This window comes from Chiloscyllium punctatum, chromosome 9 (assembly GCF_047496795.1).
Source record: "Chiloscyllium punctatum isolate Juve2018m chromosome 9, sChiPun1.3, whole genome shotgun sequence".
In the NCBI taxonomy this organism is placed as follows: Eukaryota; Metazoa; Chordata; class Chondrichthyes; order Orectolobiformes; family Hemiscylliidae; genus Chiloscyllium; species Chiloscyllium punctatum.
Window position 1 is genome coordinate 124,897,238 of NC_092747.1, and position 21,525 is coordinate 124,918,762.

General features: G+C 43.1%; 1 protein-coding gene across 3 annotated transcripts in view; it reads right to left on the reverse strand.

Annotated features, from left to right (window-relative positions):
- The window catches only part of LOC140481653 (protein diaphanous homolog 3-like), a 604,739-nt gene that overhangs the window by 200,411 nt on the left and 382,803 nt on the right, over positions 1-21,525 (reverse strand). For all 3 annotated transcript variants that reach the window (XM_072578185.1, XM_072578184.1, XM_072578186.1), the window contains exon 20: positions 18,808-18,909. In XM_072578185.1, coding sequence (XP_072434286.1) covers positions 18,808-18,909 — 102 coding nt within the window. The remainder of the gene's footprint in view (positions 1-18,807; positions 18,910-21,525) is intronic.

Genomic DNA, 21,525 nt, shown 5'->3' on the forward strand with positions numbered 1-21,525 from the left:
CATTTAGCAACCACAGTCCCTTCATCCATGTCAATTGTATAACTTGTAAATAAAAGAGGTCCCAAAACCGATCCCTATTGTACATCATTTATCATATCCTGCTCGCACACAATGAGTCGGCCAGGACAGTCAGACAGGGCATCGTCAACCAAAATCCACAAACCTGACTGCCCCAGCCGATCCATTGTCTCAGCCTGCTCCTGCCCCACCGAACTCATCTCTGCATACCTCAACACGGTCCTGTCCCCCTTAGTCCAAGAACTCCCCACCTACGTTCGGGACACCACCCACGCCCTCCACTTCCTCCATGATTTTGCTTCCCCGGTCCCCAACGCCTTATCTTCACCATGGACATCCAGTCCCTGTACACCTCCATCCCCCATCATGAAGGACACAAAGCCCTCCACTTCTTCCTTTCCCGCCGAACCAACCAGTACCCTACCACTGACACCCTCCTTCGACTGACTGAACTGGTCCTCACCCTGAACAACTTCCCTTTCCAATCCTCCCACTTCCTCCAAACCAAAGGAGTAGCCATGGGCACCCGCATGGGCCCCAGCTATGCCTGCCTCTTCGTAGGATATGTGGAACAGTTCATCTTCCGCAGCTACACGGGCACCACCCCCCACCTTTTCCTCTGCTACATTGATGACTGTATTGGCGCTACCTCGTGCTTCCACGAGGAGGTTGAACAGTTCATCCACTTTACTAACACCTTCCACCCCGACCTCAAATTTACCTGGACCATCTCAGACTCCTCCCTCCCCTTCCTAGACCTCTCCATTTCTATCTTGGGCGACCGACTCAACACAGACATTTACTATAAACCGACTGACTCCCACAGCTATCTAGATTACACCTCCTCCTACCCTGCCCCCTGTAAAAACGCCACCCCATTTTCCCAATTCCTTCACCTCTGTTGCATCTGCTCCCAGGAGAATCAATTCCAATACCGAACAACCCAGATGGCCTCCTGCTTCAAAGACCGCAATCTCCCCTCAGACGTGGTTGACAATGCTCTCCACCGCATCTCCTCCACTTCCCGGTCCTCCGCCCTTGAACCCCGCCCCTCCAATCGCCACCAGGACAGAACCTCACCTACCACCCCACCAACCTCCAGATACATCGTATCATCCATCGTCATTTCCGTCACCTCCAAACAGACCCCACCACCAAGGATATATTTCCCTCCCCTCCCCTATCAGCGTTCCAGAAAGACCACTCCCTCCACGACTTCCTCGTCAGGTCCACACCCCCCACCAATCCAACCTCCACTCCCGGCACCTTCCCCTGCAACCGCAAGGAATTTGCGCCCTCACCTCCCCCCTCACTTCCCTCCAAGGCCCCAAGGGATCCTTCCATATCCGTCACAAATTCACCTGCACCTCCACACACATCATTTGCTGCATCCGCTGCACCCAATGTGGCCTCCTCTACATTGGGGAGACAGGCCGCCTAATTGCGGAACGTTTCAGAGAACACCTCTGGGACACCTGCACCAACCAACCCAACTGCCCCGTGGCTGAACACTAACTCCCCCTCCCACTCCGCCAAGGACATGCAGGTCCTTGGCCTCCTCCATCGCCAGACCATGGCAACACGACGCCTAGAGGAAGAGCGCCTCATCTTCCACCTAGTAACCCTCCAACCACAAGGGATGAATGCAGATTTCTCCAGCTTCCTCATTTCCCCTCCCCCACCTTATCTCAGCCCCACCCTCGAACTCAGCACCGCCTTCCCAACCTGCAATCTTCGTCCTGACCTCTCTGCCACCATCCCCTCTCCGGCCTATCACCCTCATCTTAACCTCCTTCCACCTATCGCATTCCCAACGCCCCTCCCCCAAGTCCCTCCTCCCTACTTTTTATCTTAGCCTGCTTGGCACACCTTCCTCATTCCTGAAGAAGGGCTTATGCCAGAAACGTCAATTCTCCTGTTCCTTGGATGCTGTCTGATCTGCTGCGCTTTTCCAGCAACACATTTTTCAGCTCTGATCTCCAGCATCTGCAGTCCTCACTTTCTCCTACCCTCAGATTAACCCAACACCACATCTCTTTATGGTCTGGTGGAACTATGGCAAGTTTAGCTAATTACGTCATGGTAAAGGATCCCTTTGGAGAAAATGGTTATAACATGGTGGAATTTCACATTCAATTTGAGAGAGAGAAACTTGGGTCTAAAACTAAGGATCTGCCTTAAACTTAAATGAAGGTAATTACAACAGTATAAAGACTTAGCAAAAGTGGACTGTGTAAAAGATAAAATAGTTGATAATCTATGAAAGGCATTTAAAAGAACTCAAAATAATCACAATTACTTCAATGAAAAATAATACGTGAACTAGTGGAACTAATTGCTAATGAGTCCCCTGGATCTGTTGGCCTACATACTAAGATCTTAAAAGGAATATTACTGAGAAAGTGAATATATTGGTTATAATCTTCCAAAATTCCCAGATTCTGGAAAGGTCCCAGTGAATTGGAAAACTGCAAAACTCTATTAAAGAATGAAGACTGGAAACAGGAAGCTGTCGGCAAATTAGTCTCACATCTGTCATTGGGAAATGCTGGAAATCATAACATAACCAGGTAAGTCAATATGGTTTTATGAAAGGGAAATCATTTGATAAACTCATTTGAATTTTCTTCAGAAGTAATAAATAGGGTGGATAAAGGGGAAACCAGTAGATGCTGTGAAGTTGGATTTCAAAAGGCATTTGATAAGATGCCAGATAGCAGCTGGAGACACTGGATACAGCAAAAGTCATAGGCCTTGACAACCTTCTCGCAATAATACTGAACACATGCTTGAGAACTTGCAACTCTTCATGTCAAGCTATTCCAACACAGCTGCAATACTGGCATCTACCTGAAACATGCCCAGGTATGTTGTGCACAGAAGAAAAGGGCAGATCTAACCCAGACAACTACTTCCGCATTAGTCTGCCCTTGATTATCAGTAAAGCAATGGATGGTGTTAATAATAATATCACCAAATAGCACTTGCCTACTTATTGACAACTCAGTTTGGGTTCTGCCACAGCCTTTCAGCCCCTGACCTCAGTGTAGCCTTAGTTCAAACATGGACATAAGAGCGGAATGCCAGAGGGGAGGTGAGAGACAGCTCCCTGGACATCATGAAGTACTTGATAGTGGCATTCAGTTATGTGAACAGAACAAGAATCAATAGGCATCTGAGGGAAAACTCTCCACTGGTTGGAGATACACCTATCACAAAGTAAAATGACTGTGACAGTTGGAAGTCAGTTATCTCAGCTCCAAGAGACCTTTACAGTAGTTCCTCAGCATAGTGGCCTCGGCCCAATCATCATCAGCTGCTTCATAGAGTCATAGAGAACTGAAGAGGACCTTCAGGCCACTGAGTCTGTGCTGATCTAGCTACAGTAATCCAATTTTCAACATTTGGCCTATAACTTTGAATGCTATGACATTTCAAATTGTCAGCCACATACTTTTCAAAGATTGTGAGATTTCTTGCCTCAGCAATCATCCTAGGCAGTGAATTCCAGGTTCCCTCTGAGTAAAAACATTTGTCCTTAAATCTCCCCTAAACCTCCTACCCATTACCTTCAAATTATGTCCCATCATTATTGACCTTTTAGCTAATGGAACAGCTGCTGCCTAGCCACCACACCCATGCCCTTCAATCGTATACAATCTATCAGGTACCCCTCAGCTGTCTCTGCTCCAAAGAAAACAATCCAAGCTTTACCATGCCTCTTCATAGTTAAAATGCTCCAACTCAGGCAACATCCTGGTGAATTTCCTCAGCACCCCATGAAATGCAATCACATCTTTCCTATAATGCGCTTACCAGAACTGCACAGTACTCCAGCTTCGGCCTAACCAATGTTTTACACAGTTCTAACAATAACCTCCCTGTTGTTATAATCTATACCAGACAGGTAAAGGTAAGTGTTCCATATGCCTTCTTAACTACCCTATTAACCTGTCCTGCTGCCTTCGGGGATCTGTGGATAAGTACCCCAAGATTCCTCCATTCCTCTGAGCTCCCTTAAGTCCTATCATTCGCTGAGTACTCTTCTAGGAGAAAGTGAGGACTGCAGATGCTGGAGATCAGAGTTGAGTGTCGTGCTGGAAATTCCTGATGAAGGGCTTATGCCCGAAATGTCGATTCTCCTGCTCCTTAGATGCTGCCTGACCTGCTGTGCTTTTCCAGCATAGCACTTTTCTCAACACTGAGTACGCTTCTATCTAGTTATTTCTTCCAAATTGCATCACCTCACAGTTTTCAGGGTTACCTTGCACTGTCCTGTCCATCTGACCAATCTGCTTATACCCTCCTGTAATCTAAGACCTTTTTCCTTGCTATTAACCATCAAGCCAAGCTTTGTGTCATCTACAAACTTTCTCATCATCCCTCCCCCATGTTCTCGTCTATATCATTTATCTATATCACAAACAGTATGGGAGGCAGCACCAATCACTCTGGTATACCACTGGACTCTGGCCTTCAGTCACATGAACATTTTACTACCACCACCCTCTGTTTCCTGCCACCAAGCCAATCTGGGATCTAATTTGACAAGTTATCCTGAATCTCATGAGCCTTTACTTTCTTCAGCAGGCTGTCATAGAACATAGAACAATAGAGCACAGAACAGGTCCTTCAGCCCTCGATGTTGTGCTGACCAGTGAAGTAATCTAAACCTACCACCCTACACTATCCCATCATCATCCATGTGCTTATCCAAGGATTGTTTAAATGCCCCTAATATGGCTGAGTTAACTACATTGGCAGGCAGGGCATTGCAGGTCCATTCCACTCTCTGAGTGAAGAACCTGCCTCTGACATTTGTCTTAAATCTATCGCCAGGACTATTGATGAAATCTGTATAAAGACACTAACTGCACTACTCTCATCTTTACACCTGGTCACTTCCTTGAAAATTCAATCCAATCTGCGAGTCATGACAAAAGGTTTACTGACTATCCCTGATCAAACCTTGCCTCTCCAAGTGGAGATTAATTTTCTCCTTCAGACGTTTCTCCAATAGCCTCCCTACCACTGATATGAGACTCACTGTTCTAAAATTCCCTGGTTTATCTCTACTACCCTTCCTCTAGAGTGGAACCACATCAGCTGTCTTCCAGCCCTCTGGTACCTTCCTGTGGCTAGAGGAATTAAAAATTTGGATCAGAACCCCTGCAATTTCCTCTGTTGCCTCCCACAGCAGCCTGAGATACAACACATCTGCACCTGGGGATTAGACCACTTTTAAGCCAGCAAAAATCTCCAATACATATTCAATCCTTTGCCAAACTGTTCAGGAACCTCATAGTCTATCCTCTTGAATTCTGTAGTGAAATCCTCTTTCTCCAAAGTGAAGATACTATGTGAATACCCACTTACATACCTTACCAAAGCCCTCTGGCTCCACACACATATTGTTCCCTTGCTCCCTAATGGGGCCTAATATTTCCCTGATTATCTTCTACCTCTTAAGATACTCATAGAATATCTTGCAATTCTCCATAATGTTACCCACCAGTGCTTTTAAAAGCCCATTCTTTGCATAATTATGTAAGATACCCCTTTACACTTTCTATCCTCCACTGGGGGCTCTGTTGATTTGCACCCGCTGAAAGCCTCTTTTATCCTATTTATCCAGTCCTGAATATTCCTCGACATCCTGACTTCTCTGGCTTGTTGCTCCTATATTTCATCTTGAAGGGAACACATTGGACCAGTATCCTCCCCATTTCTTTTTTGAATCCCCCACTGCTCTGCTGTAGGTTTTCCCACAATTAGCTGTTCCCAACGTTGGCTAGATCCTGCCTTATTTTTATAAAACCTACCTTCCTCAAGTCCATTTTACAGCCATTTTTTGTTTTGTTTTTCATAGCAAGCTTGAAAATGTATGGTGTTCTGGTTGCTATTACAAAAATGCTCTCCCACTGTCACCTCGAACAACCTGATTAGCTTTATTCCCCCTCTGAATTAACTACATATCTGACCATTTATTGCCCACTAACTGTTTGGCATTTTATAATATATTCCCGGCAATGTGGCTGCCACCTTTTTAGTCCTAAGCTCTACTCACAGGACCCTTCCAAGATATCATTCTTCCTTACAGCAGTTACTGACCCTTTAATTAATATTGCAGAACCACCTCACCTTTTACATCTCTCCCTGTCATGCATAAAGATCCTATACCCTGGAATTCTGAATTGCCAATCCAGTCCCTTCCTCAGCCACATCTCTGTGATGGCAATGTTGTGGGGAAAATCACTAGCCTCAGAGTCAGAGTCGGGGTTCAGCGGCAGTTTATTGTACAAGGAAATGCAGGAGCGCCAGAGAGAGAAAGACACCAACAGCACAGTGAGCAGCTGTGCGTCTTCTCTCAACCTGGAACACGTCAAGATACTTTTATACTTGATGTGATATACTAGATCAGTGATGAGGTTATTGTCTCTGTAACAGAGTTTGTCTGCTGTAAACATTGCAGAATCGTCGATAGTTTCGGTGCAGTCATTGTCAGTTCCAGCACAGCCTTTGTTAATTTCAGTGCAGTCGTTATCAGTTTCAGCACAGACACTGTCAGTTTCAATGTTTGCACGGAAGTCCATTGCTGTAGTAATGGGTGCTAATCGCTCTTCCTGAGAAGGACAACTACTGCAGCTATTAGCACTTTGTATTCAGTCTGCATCAAACAGTTAGCATTTCTATCAAAGGTGTTGGCTAGACCCAGACACTTTGGGAGGCAGTATATGCTTCTCATGTGTATTCTCTTCCTAACCAGCCTTAAACCCAGCAACTAGATTGTGAGTGCATTATGCTGGCATTCTGGAGGCCCCAGGCAGTATCTGTGTTTGCTCTGCTATCTCTCTCCATATTATGGCCCGGCGGCCATTTTGTGTGTCAAGTGGCTAACTTATGGCTCAGCGGCCATCTTGTATGTCTGTGTTCCTAGTGTCACCCTGCCCTGCACCATCTCCTACTTCACTCCCCCCTTTGTGGTCAAGGAGGCAACTTTGGAGATCTCCTGCAGACCACCCAAATTACATGTACATCTCTTGGAGCTCCTCCTCCGAAAGGGTATCATGGACTGCCAATTTCCTTGGGGCTGTTCTGTGATGACACTTGCCACTGGTACAGTTCTCATCAGTAGCGCCTTACAGCAGAGCTTTAAACACCCGAGGCCCACACAGAATACCAGCATGAGTACAATTAGAACTGTCCTGTGCGCCAAATAGGGTCCCCAAGATTTACCTATCAACCATCTCCCACTTCAGCAACAATATCGCAAGTCCATGGCTATCCATAATGCTCCTTGCATTGAAGTAAAGGACTTTCAGTCGCACCTTACTCCCTTGAATCTCAACATGGCTGAAATGACTATGTTTTGGTTCCTTTATTGAATCACACTGTGTCGCTACTGTGCTAACGTGCTGTGATCCCTTCCCCTGCCAAACTAATTTAAACTCCTCCCAATAGCACAAGCAAACCTATCTGCAAAAATGTTGATCCATTCTGGTTCAGACACAGACTGTCGCACTTGCACAGGTCCCACCTTCCTCAGAAATGGTCTGTGATGCAGGAATCTAAAACCCTTTCACCCACACCTACTCTTGGACCACACAATCACCTGCGCTGTTCTCCTATTTCTTCACTCAGTCATTCTTACATGAAAACAGGAAGTTACAATGGCAGTGTTCTAGAATGTAACTAATAAACAGTTTAACAGAAAATACGGAAGCATCAGTAGTGGAAGCTGTGTTGGAAATTGCAGAAGCATGTGATGGAAAATATGAACCTATTCATGATATGCTTTCTAAAGATATTCTGAAAGGAACAAAATAAAAACCGAAAGAACTGCGGATGCTGGAAATCAGACGTAAAACAGAAATTGCTGGAAAAGCTCAGCAGGTCCGTGAGGAAGGAAAATGTTAACTCTGACTTCTCTCCACAGGCGCTGTCAGACCTGCTGAGCTTTTCCAGCAATTTCTGTTTTCATTTCTGAAAGGAACAACTGATTTAGAAACAGTCCAGAATAAGTTGGCCTGTAGTGCACATCTGTGTGCTCTACATCTGATATGGAAAATTGATAAATAAGCTGCAGTGGAAAAGTGATGGTCAGCAGGAAAGCTCTGCTGCCCTACACAATACAGTGTGTAATGCTTGGAACAAACTGCCATTCGACCAAACACTGAAACTGGATATTGATTTACAGACAAACAATGCCAAAAGCAATGAAAGGTTAGAACATGAAACAGACCTCTCCCCATATGTAGTAAAATCAAACCAGGCCCAGGCACAACTCTGCGAATACGCAGCAATGCAAAACACAGATTGGCAAACATGGGTGGTGTTGGAGGATAGCTGAGATCACTGCCCAATCTCTCCAATAAAGGGTTGGAAAACCTGTATGCAGGTTTGGGACAGAGAAAGGGCGAAGCAGAAAGGACAGATGAGCAACCCTCTACAGCAGCCACAAGTTTGAACAAATCTCTTATCTCTAGTGAAGTTAAAGTGACACCCACTGGAAACTGGAGCATATTCGCAAGGGAGATTCCATGAGAGCATACCTTACATTTGAACTAAGTCTTCGTTTAAACAGGGTGTTCACAAACATTAAAGATTCAGATTTGATTTGGGAAAGAAGTTAAATCATTGGGAAGACAAGAATCAGAAATGGTGTGAATTTTACTTTTAATTTGATTTAAATTTAAAAGAAACATCCATGCTGTTGAAAGTTACAATTTGCTTCCAAGCAAACTAATAAGCTGAAGTTTGGCAGATGTCCAATTTGAACTCAGAATTTAGGAATTGTTTTGAGGTGGAGAGAAAATGGAACAAAAGACATATGAGAAATATTCTGTTCTGATGCTTGGGTGGCTTTTTATAAGCTACTCTAACAAAAATGATGATAAAACAGTTCCGAAAATCTTTGGAAAGCTTGAGCAAAGTCATAGGAAAGACAATTTGAAGAGAATGCTTCTTGTTTCTCATAACAAAAGTCTATAAAATTACGCTATGACATCGCTCGACAATTGTTTGCTCTGGCCCTTATGTCAGCAGAAATTTAACTCTTTCGTTGATAACTTTTTATATTTTTAACCAAAGTTTCCATATTGCTGGATGTGCAAATTACTAAATTTCACATTTCAAAGTTTACAGATATGTTTGGGCATTACTAGCCAATTGGGTTTCTAACAAGAGCCACGGGAGTTCTGTTTACAATCACCTTTCATTTACACTGGTATTGGGAAAGGAGAAGTTGCAGTCATTGTTGCCTCTCACAAGGTTTCATTGTATTTCGCTCCTTTGTTCCAGTGTGTATCTCAGTTTTTTTCAATATTCCTGTGATCCTGTTCAGAATCTGTGATTCTATATAACTCTTCAACACCCCATCGCAGCTTCCACATATGACACCTTGCTCCATGCTCACAAGACAGCATTCCTATTTTTACTGTATCTTACTGAGGTGATTTTAAGATAGTTCTCTGTAGTGTGTGTGGTTCATGGGAGACCAGGAAGGACATTTGTACATGATTGCATTTCAATCCAAACAAAGGGCAATACATTAGTTATTAATTGTGAAATGTTTATGCTCTAGCTCTGAAAACCAAGTTCTACAGACAAAACATTACAATTTGTTTACTCTTCAGACGTTTCTCAGATCTTCCAAAAAAACCTCACATTTCCTGCTTTTATTTCAGATATACATTTTAAATATTTTCTTGCAGTTGAGCACTTTATTGACATGAACAAATAAGCTGCTTAGGTTGTAATCAATTAAGTGATTTTACATAATCACCAAAAGCTAAGATAATTTGAGAATACACTAAACTTCTAGCACTACAGGAAAATGGAATCTGTCCAATTCTATATGGAAGAGTTGCATCGAGGGTCATTTTAAATTGAATTTAAAACATTATCTACAAACTTCTTACTGCTACCCAAAGGTTCACAACAACAGGACTTTTTGTCATCTTTAATGTTTATTGGAAGTTCTGTTTTAATTCCTAGTAGGTTTATTCATGAATGGTTTTGATGTATATCCTCAGTGAGTATAATTGAAAGCAGGTAAGTTCACAATGTCTTTACTGTTGTGACTAAACCATAAGGCTTATCTGGCAGGCTTTATGGTTAAAAAAAAGAAAACAATGGAATTCACTTTTTAAAAGCAAATATGACATTTGCTGTCGATGCACAAACTTTATTCCAGAAATCACTAGCTTTTAATGGTTGTGCCTTGTACAGCAGTTTCCAGATTTTGACAAATGGAAGTTCATGACTTTGCTATTTTTCATCATTTCAGTGACATTGGAAAAGTGAAAATCTATCCTTATTTTCATTTGTACTTTCTTCTATTCACCGTCTACAAAACAGAAAAACATCATCTACTATCACATTCAACATTGAGTAAACAATTGGCACCAAAGTAGCTCAGTGGTTAGCACTGTTGCCTCATAGCGTCAGGGACCCAGGCTGAATTCTACACTTGGGTGACTGTGTGGAGTTATCACATTTTCCCCATGTCTGCGTGGATTTCCACTGGATGCTCTGGTTTCATCCCACAGTCCAAAGATGTGTAAGTTTGGTGGGTTGGCCTTGATAAATTGCTGATAGTGTGCAGACTAGATGAGTTAGTCATGGGAAATGCAGTGTTACAGGGCTAGGTTACGGGAATGGGTCTGGATGGGATGCTCTTCGGAGCATTGGTATTGGGCCGAATATAATTCAGCCGAATGGCCTGTTTCCCCAATGTAGGGATTCTATGAATTGTCTGAACCTTAAACATGCACCAGAACCACTGCATCATGCTCAACCAAAGTGCAAAGTGATTCATTTTGGAAGGTCGAATTTGAATACATACATCGTTAAAAACAGGATTCTTGGCAGTGTGGAGGAACAGTGGGATCTTGGGGTCCACATGCATAGGTCCCTCAAAGTTGCCACTCAACTTGATAGGGTTGTTAAGAAGACGTATGGTGTTTTGGCTTTCATTAACAGGGGGATTGAGTTTAGAGCCACGAGGTTTTGCTGCAGATCTATAAAACCCTGGTCGACCAAACTTGGAATATTGTGTCCAGTTCTGGTCACCCCATTATAGGAAGGATATTGGATGTCTTAGAGGGGATGCAGAGGAGATTAATCAAGATGCTGCCTGGATTGGAGGCATGTCTTATGAAGACTGGTTGAGTGAGCCAGGGCTTTTCACACTGAAGAGAAGAAGGAAGAGAGGTGACTTGATAGAGATGTACAAGGTAATGAGAGGCATAGACAGAGTGGATAGCTAGAGACTTTACCCCAGGGCAGAAATGGCTGTCATGAGGGGTCATAATTTTAAGGTGATTGGAGGAAGGTATAGGGGAGATGTCAGGGGTAGGTTCTTTACGCAGATAGTGATGGGTGTGTGGAATACACTGCCAGCTGGGACAGTACAGCCAGAGACATTAGGGACATTTAAGTCACTTCTGAACAAACATATGGATGGCAGTAAATTGAGGGGCTGTGTAGGTTAGGTTTATCTTAGATTAAGATAAATGCTTGACACAACTGGACTGAAGGGCCTGCACTGTGTTGTACTGTTCTATGTTATAGCCAACAAGCAGTGCACTTGCAAAGCTGCAGTACAGGCCTTTCTTCCAGCCCAAGGAAAAGCTTAGTGATTGTAAAGGAAGTGGTGGAGGCTGGTACAATTACAACATTTAAGAGGCATTTGGATGGGTATGTGAATAAGAAGGGTTTGGAGGGATACGGGCTGGGTGCTGGCAGGTGCGACTAGATTGGGTTAGGATATCTGGTCAGCATGGATTGGTTGGACCGATGCTGTACATCTCTATGACTCTATGCTTGGCCAAAACCTTGTCTCAACACTGGAGTTTAACTAAATACAATTGAAAGCTGCAATTTTAACTGAAGCTGCATCTGCTAAACTCACAAATCTAAAATATTTTGGAAACAAACTTTGCTCAGTGAATCCTGTCAACTTAACTTTATTATGAATTCATTTATTTTTTAATTCCATAATGTTCTGACATAGAACTCAAGTGCAGAAATCTGGCTCCAAAAGTGAAGCCAAAACCAAACCAAACTATGCAAGACCCAACAAGGGTTAAGAAGGTGTAAAGACACAAACTCATCAACAAGGTTCAGAGTCAACTGAGGAAAAAACACTTTTCAGAAGATGTCCAAGATTTGCACACTGTTGACCTCAAACATCATGTTGACAGTGTAAGATGATCAGATACTTCTACAGTCATTCACATTTAAGTCCTGAAAAGGGAGGATGATGCACAAAAGCTCAATCTGACACAGGAACTGGTGCCAACATAATAGCACTATACATCCTGAAAGAAGTGCATCTCAGTAAGAGACAGTCCACAGTACAGACTGTGAGAGACTGCCTCACAGCACATAACAGAACACCATTTCTGTGTACTGCATTGTAAATATGCAAGCTCATTGTAGTTTCCTAAAATCTTCTGTCTAGCAGATATGAACTGTCCAGCTTTGGCTAGATTTACCTGTATGAATAGATTTCAGTACAGTCACAATACATGGCATTCAAATCATGATTGGAACATGCCACTCATAATGTAATTGAACCAATCAACAATCTCCAATGATAGGAGCTCTGAGGAAGGATCACTGGACCACAGACGTTAACTCTAAATTCTGTCCACAGGTGCTGCCAGACCTGCTGAACTTTTCCAGCAATTTCTGTTTTTGTTTCCAATGGCAGGAGTTTGAATTGAGATTTAAGGGAAGGACTAAGATGATTACAACTGGCTCGATGAGCAGATTACCCAACACAAAGAACAAGATATTTCTCTTATCTAACAAAACAAAATATCTTCGGATCCAGGAGATTTGAAACAGAAATTGCTGTAGAACCTCAGCAGATCTGGCAGCATTGAGCCCACTAACCCTGCTTCATATATTTCCCATGATCTGTATGCTGATGGTTCTGACAACCAAGTTCAAGACATTCTCAAGTTTAAAAGCAAAGTACTGCGAATGTTGGAAATCTAAAGTAAATGCAGAAAATGCTGAAGAAAGTCAGCAGGTCTGGCAGCTATGGACAGCAGAAGAGAATTACCGTTTCAAGACCAATGTGACACCTCTTCTATAGAAAAATTCTGCGTTTTGTTTCCCATGTTCAAGTTTGACCTGACAGGTCGACCACTAGTTTCTAAACAGTGCTCCCTATTGTTAAGCATTAGGGATGCACAATCCAGATCTTACTGCAGTATTGGAGAGTGGTGATGACAACTGTTAGGACATCCGTTGACCTGATGAAGTCTTTTTTTTCAAGTACTCACTACCTTAGTTAGTATAAGGCTGAGTTGGCACATCTCATTCAGCGCTGGATCTCCTCTTTAATTGTGGCCTCGCAGAGTATTGAACTGTCACATTTGATTGATATATGAGTTTTGATTTGGCAACATTCCACGAGAGCCGGTGTCTCTTTTATGCAGAATTGGAAGAGATTGAGAATCTTAATTACCACACTCTTTGTGTTCATGTACATGCATGGAAAACTTAATTTAGACAATATTTCATTGTCACTTACTGTGGACTCCACTGAATACCATTTATTTCATACTTTACTCGTATCTGTCACTCCTAATTGTTTCTGCCTCTTGTTTTTCTGGTTTCGACATCCCTCCTTTACCACATTCTGCATTTATTCTCTGCCTGCATTCCCTTAAGTTGCAGTGTAAGCACATCTGTAAAGGTGCCACCTCCAGAGCTCTCAACCTTGGTTATGCACTGCAGTGACAGCTAGTGATACACATGCTCCAAAACCTGGAGACTAAGCTGCCATAGCAAATGATATTTTCTGTGATTCTCCAAAACAAAAGAAGTATCCATGAGTTCCCAAATAGAATTGGATGGGCCAATAGATTTTTGTTCTCCTCTCAGTCTACTGCCACCTTTTATCAATCTGTCCCAGACAGTACCATCATTGTCCCTGGGAATGTCCTGCCTCACTATTTGACAACCCAGCAAAGGAGGCAGTATAGTAGTGTACAGTCAGGAGGGAGTTCCTGGCAGTCCTCATCAGTGACTTGACACTCTATAAAGTTTCATGGTATCAGATCAAAATTTGGCAGGGAACCCTCCTGCTGATTACCTCTTATCACTGTCCCTCCTCCCCCTCAGCTGATGAATCAGTACTCCTCCAGTAGATCAACATTTAGAGGAAGCATTAAGGGTGGCAATGGTGCAGAATGTACTCTGGGTGGGGAACATCAATTTCCACCATCAGGAGTGACTGAGCAGATCCACTAATCTTTGATCTAGTTCAAGAAGTCAAGTTCAAGATGGCTCCAGATATGGTCAACTCCTTGTGAGCTCCTCCATGCAGATCTAAGTTTCCTATTTCCTACAATCGTACTACACTCTTTAAACTTAATAGCATACTTTTAAAATTACTAGTAACAATGTTTTACCTAAACTCACAAGGTCGAAACTCCTCTGATACTCACAAACTCTTAGCATTTGCCTGTACCTGTGTTTTTTTGTTTTTGCTGATGTTCACCTACTACTTACTTATCTATGCTGTTTAACTCTGTGATCTGCCTGTATTGCTTGCAAGACAAAGCTTTTCACTGTGCCTCGGCACACATGACAATAATTTCAATTCAATCTAGTTGAGTCCAAAAGGATATAGCTGCAAGACTGTGACTGTGGCAGTGGAAATGGAACCAAGAGGGAAGAAACTTGACCTCGACCTCAACAGTCTGCCCACCATCGATGTATCTGTCCATGAAAGTATCGGGAAGAGTGACCACCGCACAGCCCTTGTGGAGTTGAAGTCCCATCTTCACAATGAGGATCCTCATAGTGTGTTGTGTAGCACTATCATCATGCTCAGTGGGATTGGCCTTCACTAGATCTAGCAACTCAAGACAGGCAACCATGAAGGGCTATAGGTGATCAGCAGCTACAGTCTTGTACCCAATAACAATCTGTAACTTTATGGCTTGGCATATCCCCAAATCAACCATTACCATCAAGACAGTAGATTGACCCGAGTTCAATAAGGAGTGTAAGAGGGTGTGCCAGGAGCAGCACTAAGCATATCGAAAAACAAGGTGTGAACCTGGACTACTTATGGGCCCAACAGCATCAACATCAAGTGACAGACAAGGTAGCCAGCTCCACAACCGTGGACAGATCTAAGCTTTGAAGTCCTATCATATCCAGTTATGAATGGTGGTGAACAACTAAACAACTGACTAGAGGAGAAGGCAAAAGGTAAGGTTAAAGCATTTACAACAATCTTCAGCCAGAAGTGACAACTGGATGATCCATCTCCACCTGCAGTGGTCCCCTATATCATAGCTGCTAGTCTTCAGCCAATTTGATTCACTCCACGTGATAGCTTTAAAAAGCTGAAGACATAAGATACTACAAAAGCAATGGAACCTGACAACATTCCTGCAATATTACTGAAGACCTGTCCTCCAGAATCTGCTTTGCCCCAAATCAGTTTCAGTCCAGCTATGGCACTGGCATCTACCCAAGACTGTGGAAAATAACCGAGGTACACCCTGTACACCAGAATTGGGAAAATTTAAGTGGGCTAATGACCACTCCATAAGCCTACACTCGATCATCCGTAAAATGCCAGATGTCATCAATAATGTGACCAAGTAGCACTTGCTCAGCACCGACCTGCTTGCTGGTGCTCAGTTTGCATTATGCTCAGGCCATCAGCTCCTGGGCTCAGTAATGCCTTACTCCAAACATGGACAAAAGAGCTGAATTCCAGAGGTGAGATGACAGTGCCTGCCCTTGGCATCAAGGCTGCATTTGACCAAGTGTGACCTTCAGGAGCTTTAACAATACTAGAATCAACTGGAGTCTGGGAAAATTCTCTGCTGCTTGAAGTCATACCTGGTTCAAAGGAAGATGGTTGTGGTAATTGGAGGTCAAGTCATCTCAGGTCTAGGACATCTCCGCAGGAGTTCCTCAGGATAGTGTCCGAGACACAACTCTCTTCTGCTGCTTCATCAGTACCATCCCTCCATTCTAAGGTCAGATGTGGGATGTTTACTGATGATTATACAATGTTCAGCTTCATTCATGAATCCTCAGATGCTGAAACAGTTGGGCTCAAATGTAGCAAGATATGGACAGTATCCACGCATTGGCTGACAACCGGAAAGTAACATTTGTGCAACACAATTGCCAGGCATTGACCATCTCAAGCAAAATAGAAACTAATCATAACCCTTGACATTCAATGAGTCACTTCCACTGAATCCCCTACTACCAACATCCTGGGAGGTTACTATTGACCAGAAGTTCAACTGGACTCAGCCATATGAATATAGTGGTTACAAGAGCACTTTAGAGGTGAGGAATACTGCAACAAGTGACTCACCTCCTGACTTCCCAAAACCAGCCTACCATTTACAAAGCAGAGGTCAGGAGTGCAATGAAATACTCTGCACTTGCCTGGTTAGGTGCAGGTTCACGAACATTCAAGAAGCTTGGCACTATCCAGGACAAAGCAGCTTGCAGGTTAGTACCACATCCACAAACATGCATTCCCTCCACCATTGAGGCTCAATAGCAGCACTGTGTACCATCTGTAAGATGCGCTTATTTATCAATACTGAACCTTCCAAACCCATAACCACAATCATCTAGAAGGACAAGGGCTATAGTTACCTGGGAATGCCAGCATCTGAAATTTTCCCACCATCATTCCTCCTTTGTTGTCACTGGGCCAATATTCTGGAACTCCCTTCCTAACAGCATTGTGGGTCTACCTATGTGAAATGGACTGTAGTGGTTCATAAAAGCAGCTCAACATTACTTCAACAGCAACTAGTGATGGGCTATAATCACTGACCCAGCCAGCAATCCCATATTCCATAAGTAAATAAAATAAGTGTGAGCCAATGAAGGGAAGAACTATGCTAGGTAGAATTAACAAGTCACTAAGCTGGGTAAATTTCATAAAAGGAAAACCTCATGAACTCCATAGAATTCCGAAACATCTTCGATTGATACCAAAGTATAAAACATATAGTGATCCACTCAAATAATTTATTATTGCATCTTCTGCCACCCAGAACTACCTGATTTCACTAAATATCATGTTTCAAATTTAATCAGCAGAAATTATTCCTACTCCGTATTACACACAAAAATGGCATAACAGATGTTCACATGTTCTTATCAGTAAAACTAATATATTTCAAACTAGATTTCCTGCCACCACCCATTCCCCTATCCCCAATAAAAAGAGCATTAAAAACCGGCAGGACTGAATTCCAAGTCAGTATTGCCCCTGCTATTGGTGGTGGGCATGTTGTTGGAGGGAATCCTGAGGAACAGGATTTACACATACTTGGAAAGGTAAGGACTGATATGGGATAGTCAACATGGCTTTGTGTAAAATCATGTCTCCCGAACTTGATTGAGCTTTTGAAGAAGTAACAAAGTGGATTGATATAGGCAGAGTGGTAGATGCGATCTATATGGATTTCAGTAAAGCGTTCGATAAGGCTTCTCTTGGGAGACTGCTTAGCAAGGTTAGATCTCAAGGAAATCAGGGAGAACTAGCCAATTGAATACAGAACTTGCTCGAAGGTAGAAGACAGAGGGTGGTGGTGGAGGGTTGTTTTTCAGGCTGGAGGCCTGTGACCAGTGGTGTGCCACAAGGGTGCTGGGTCCACTGCTTTTTGTCGTTTATATAGAGGATTTGGATGTGAACATAGGAGGTATAGTTAGTAAGTTTGCAGATGACACCAAAATTGGAGGTGAGGTGGACAGCGAAGAAGGTTATCTCAGAATACAAGGGGATCTTGATCAGATGGGCCAATAGGCTGAAGAGTGGCAGATGGAGTTTAATTTAGATAAATGTGAGGTGCTGCATTTTGGAAAAGCAAATCAGGGCAGGACTTATATACTTCGTGGTAAGATCCTGGAGACTGTTGCTGAACAGAGACCTTGGAGTGCAGGTTCATAGTTCCTTGAAAGTAGAGTCGTAGGTAGATAGGATAATGAAGAAAGCATTGAGTATACTTTCCTTTATTGGTCATAGCATTCAGTACAGGAGTTGAGAGATCATGTTGCAGCTGTACAGGACATTGGTTAGGTTGCTTTTGGAATATTGTGTACAATTCTGGTCTCCTTCCTATCGGAAGGTTGTTGTGAAACTTGAAAGGATTCAGAAAAAATTTACAAGGATGTTGTCAGGGTTGGAGGATTTGAGCTATAAGGAGAGGCTGAATAGGCTGGGGCTGTGTTCCTTGGAGCATCGAAGGCTGAGGAGTGACGTTATAGAGGTTTATAAAATCATGAGGGGCATGGATAGGATAAATAGACAAAGTATTTTCCCTGGGAGTCCAGAACTAGAGGACATAGGTTTAGGGTGAGACAGGAAAGATATAAAAAGGACCCAAGGGGCAATTTTTTCACACAGAGGATGGTGCATGTATGGAATGAGCTGCCAGAGGAAGTGGTGGAGACTGGTACAATTACAGAATTTAAAAGGCATCTGGATGGGTATATGAATAGGAAGGGCTTAGAGGGATATGGGCTAAGTGCTGGCAAATGGGACTAGATTAGGTTAGGATATCTGGTAGGCATGGACAAATTGGACCAAAGGGTCTGTATCCATGCTGTACATCTCTATGACTCTGACGGTTAAGCACTGCAGTTTTATATCAACTGAGCTGAATAAATCAATGTGAACAGAAAGTTTAAAGGGAACATACAACATTTTTTTCACAAATGTTAATAAATAACGTTCATGATTTGTACATTTCCAGTTCATGAAAGACTCACCACAACTCCAAACTGCTCTGGTTCGGACAAGCTATTGTAATCGTTCTTGAAACGTGCCAAGGAAGATACTTGCTCTTGTTCTGGTAGATGGCTTACCAAGTTCTGTCGATGTATCAAATATCCAGAATAAGGCATGGTTTAAAAATAATATTTTGATGTCTATATTTGATTGAGACTTTGTAATATCTTCATTTAATACTTAATACACAGCAGGAGAGCTCTGGAGTAAATATGAGTCAAACATTATTTTTTAAATACACTCCTTCAAATAGCCACAATGATAATGAAATCGATTACAGTAAATTGATGTAATGAAACACCTTATGACTTTGAATTAAAAAAATCAAGCCTTTGCAACAAACTAATTAATGCAATGATTCTGGTTCAAAAAAAAAACAACTTCACTTTTTATGTGAGATGAAACAGAAACAGTGTGAAGCAATGCCTCAATCCACAACATTGATGGTCTGCTGCGTTCAGACTGAGAAATTGCAGCATTCTTAGGGGCAAACTCAGGAAGAAGTGCATCTTTACAGAATCAATCAGTCAGAATTGCTGGCCTACTTGCAAAGAGGAGGATTAGGGACCACTTTGGCAGCAGAACAGAACTGAAGATCAATATGGGGCAAGAGCATCATTAAGGAAATTACATTTTACTGTCAAATAACTAAGATTTAGGGTGGAATCAACAGATTTGTAACTGTGAATACTAGGGGTATATATTTTTGATCGGGTTAAACTACAAATCAAGGTTCCGTAAGAAACAATGAAATCATAACATTCAGTGAGAAAGTGGAGTCCCACATTAGCGTTCTGGAGGTAAACAAAGGTTTACCTTTGCATGAGGACAGATTTGACATGACTGAACTAGGCAGGAAGACTAAACGGTAGGACATCTGATGAGCAGTGGCATATATTTACAGAGCTGAAAATGTGTTGCTGGAAAAGTGCAGCAGGTCAGGCAGCATCCAAGGAGCAGAAGAATCGATGTTTCGGGCATGAGCCCTTCTTCAGGAATGAGGAAAGTGTGCCATGCAGGCTAAGATAAAAGGTAGGGAGGAGGGACTTGGGGGAGGGGCGTTGGGAATGCGATAGGTGGAAGGAGGTTAAGGTGAGGGTGATAAGGTGAGGGTGATAGGCCGGAGTGGGGGTGGGGGCAGAGAGGTCAGGAAGAAGATTGCAGGTTAGGAAGGCGGTGCTGAGTTCGAGGGATTTGACTGAGACAAGGTGGGGGGAGGGGAAATGAGGAAACTGGAGAAATCTGAGTTCATCCCTTGTGGTTGGAGGGTTCCTAGGCGGAAGATGAGGCGCTCTTCCTCCAGCCGTCGTGTTGCTATGGTCTGGCGATGGAGGAGTCCAAGGACCTGCATGTCCTTGGTGGAGTGGGAGGGGGAGTTGAAGTGTTGAGCCACGGGGTGGTTGGGTTGGTTGGTCCGGGTGTCCCAGAGGTGTTCTCTGAAACGTTCTGCAAGTAGGCGGCCTGTCTCCCCAATATAGAGGAGGCCACATCGGGTGCAGCGGATGCAGTAAATGATGTGTGTGGAGGTGCAGGTGAATTTGTGGCGGATATGGAAGGATCCCTTGGGGCCTTGGAAGGAAGTAAGGGGGGAGGTGTGCGTACAAGTTTTGCATTTTTTGCGGTTGCAGGGGAAGGTGCCGGGAGTGGAGGTTGGGTTGGTGGGGTGTGTGGACCTGACGAGGGAGTCACGGAGGGAGTGGTCTTTTCGGAACGCTGATAGGGGAGGGGAGGGAAATATATCCCTGGTGGTGGGGTCCATTTGAAGGTGGCAGAAATGACGACGGATGATATGATGTATATGGAGGTTGGTGGGGTGGTAGGTGAGGACCAGTGGGGTTCTGTCCTGGTGGCGATTGGAGGGGCGGGGCTCAAGGGCGGAGGAGCGGAAAGTGGAGGAGATGCGGTGGAGAGCATCCCCAGCCCTAACGGCCTACACCCTGGGTTCTAAAAGCAGAGATAATGGATCTATCGGTTATAATATTCCAACATTCCTCAGATGTGAGAAAGGTTTCAACAGATTGGAAAAATGCTCATATAACACTCCAATCATACAAGAAGGGAGACAGAAAGTTGGAAACTATAGATCAGTTTGTTTAATATCTTTCAGTGGGAAATTGCTCCAATCCATTATTAAGGAAATAATAACAGGACATTTGGAAAATCAAAGTGGAATCCATCAGCGTCAGCATGATTTAATGAAGGCTAAATCATTTTTGACTAATTTGTTTGAGTCGTAACAAGCAAAGTGGATAATGGGGATTCTTTCGATGTAGTATATCTGGACTTCAGGAGGCATTTGATAAGGGGCCACACAAAAGATTAATGCATAGGGTAAGAACACATGGGATCATGGGTAATATATTAGCATGGATAGAGGATTAACTAACCAAATAGAAAGCAGAGAATTGGGATAAATGGGTATTTTTCTCATTGGCAAGATTACTAGCAAGATGCCAGAGTGTTAGGTCAGTAGGACCTAACTATTTACAATCTATGACTAGGATGCAGGGGCAGAAGGTACTGCAGCCAAACTTGAAGATGACATTCAAATAGTTGGGAAACTAAGTTGCAATGAAGAAATAAGAAATTTACAAATAGATATGGATTGGTTAGATGAATAGGTCAAGATTTGGCAGGTTGAGTTTAATGTGGATAAGTATAAGGTCAGAAGAACAGGAAGGCCATTTATTATCTAAATG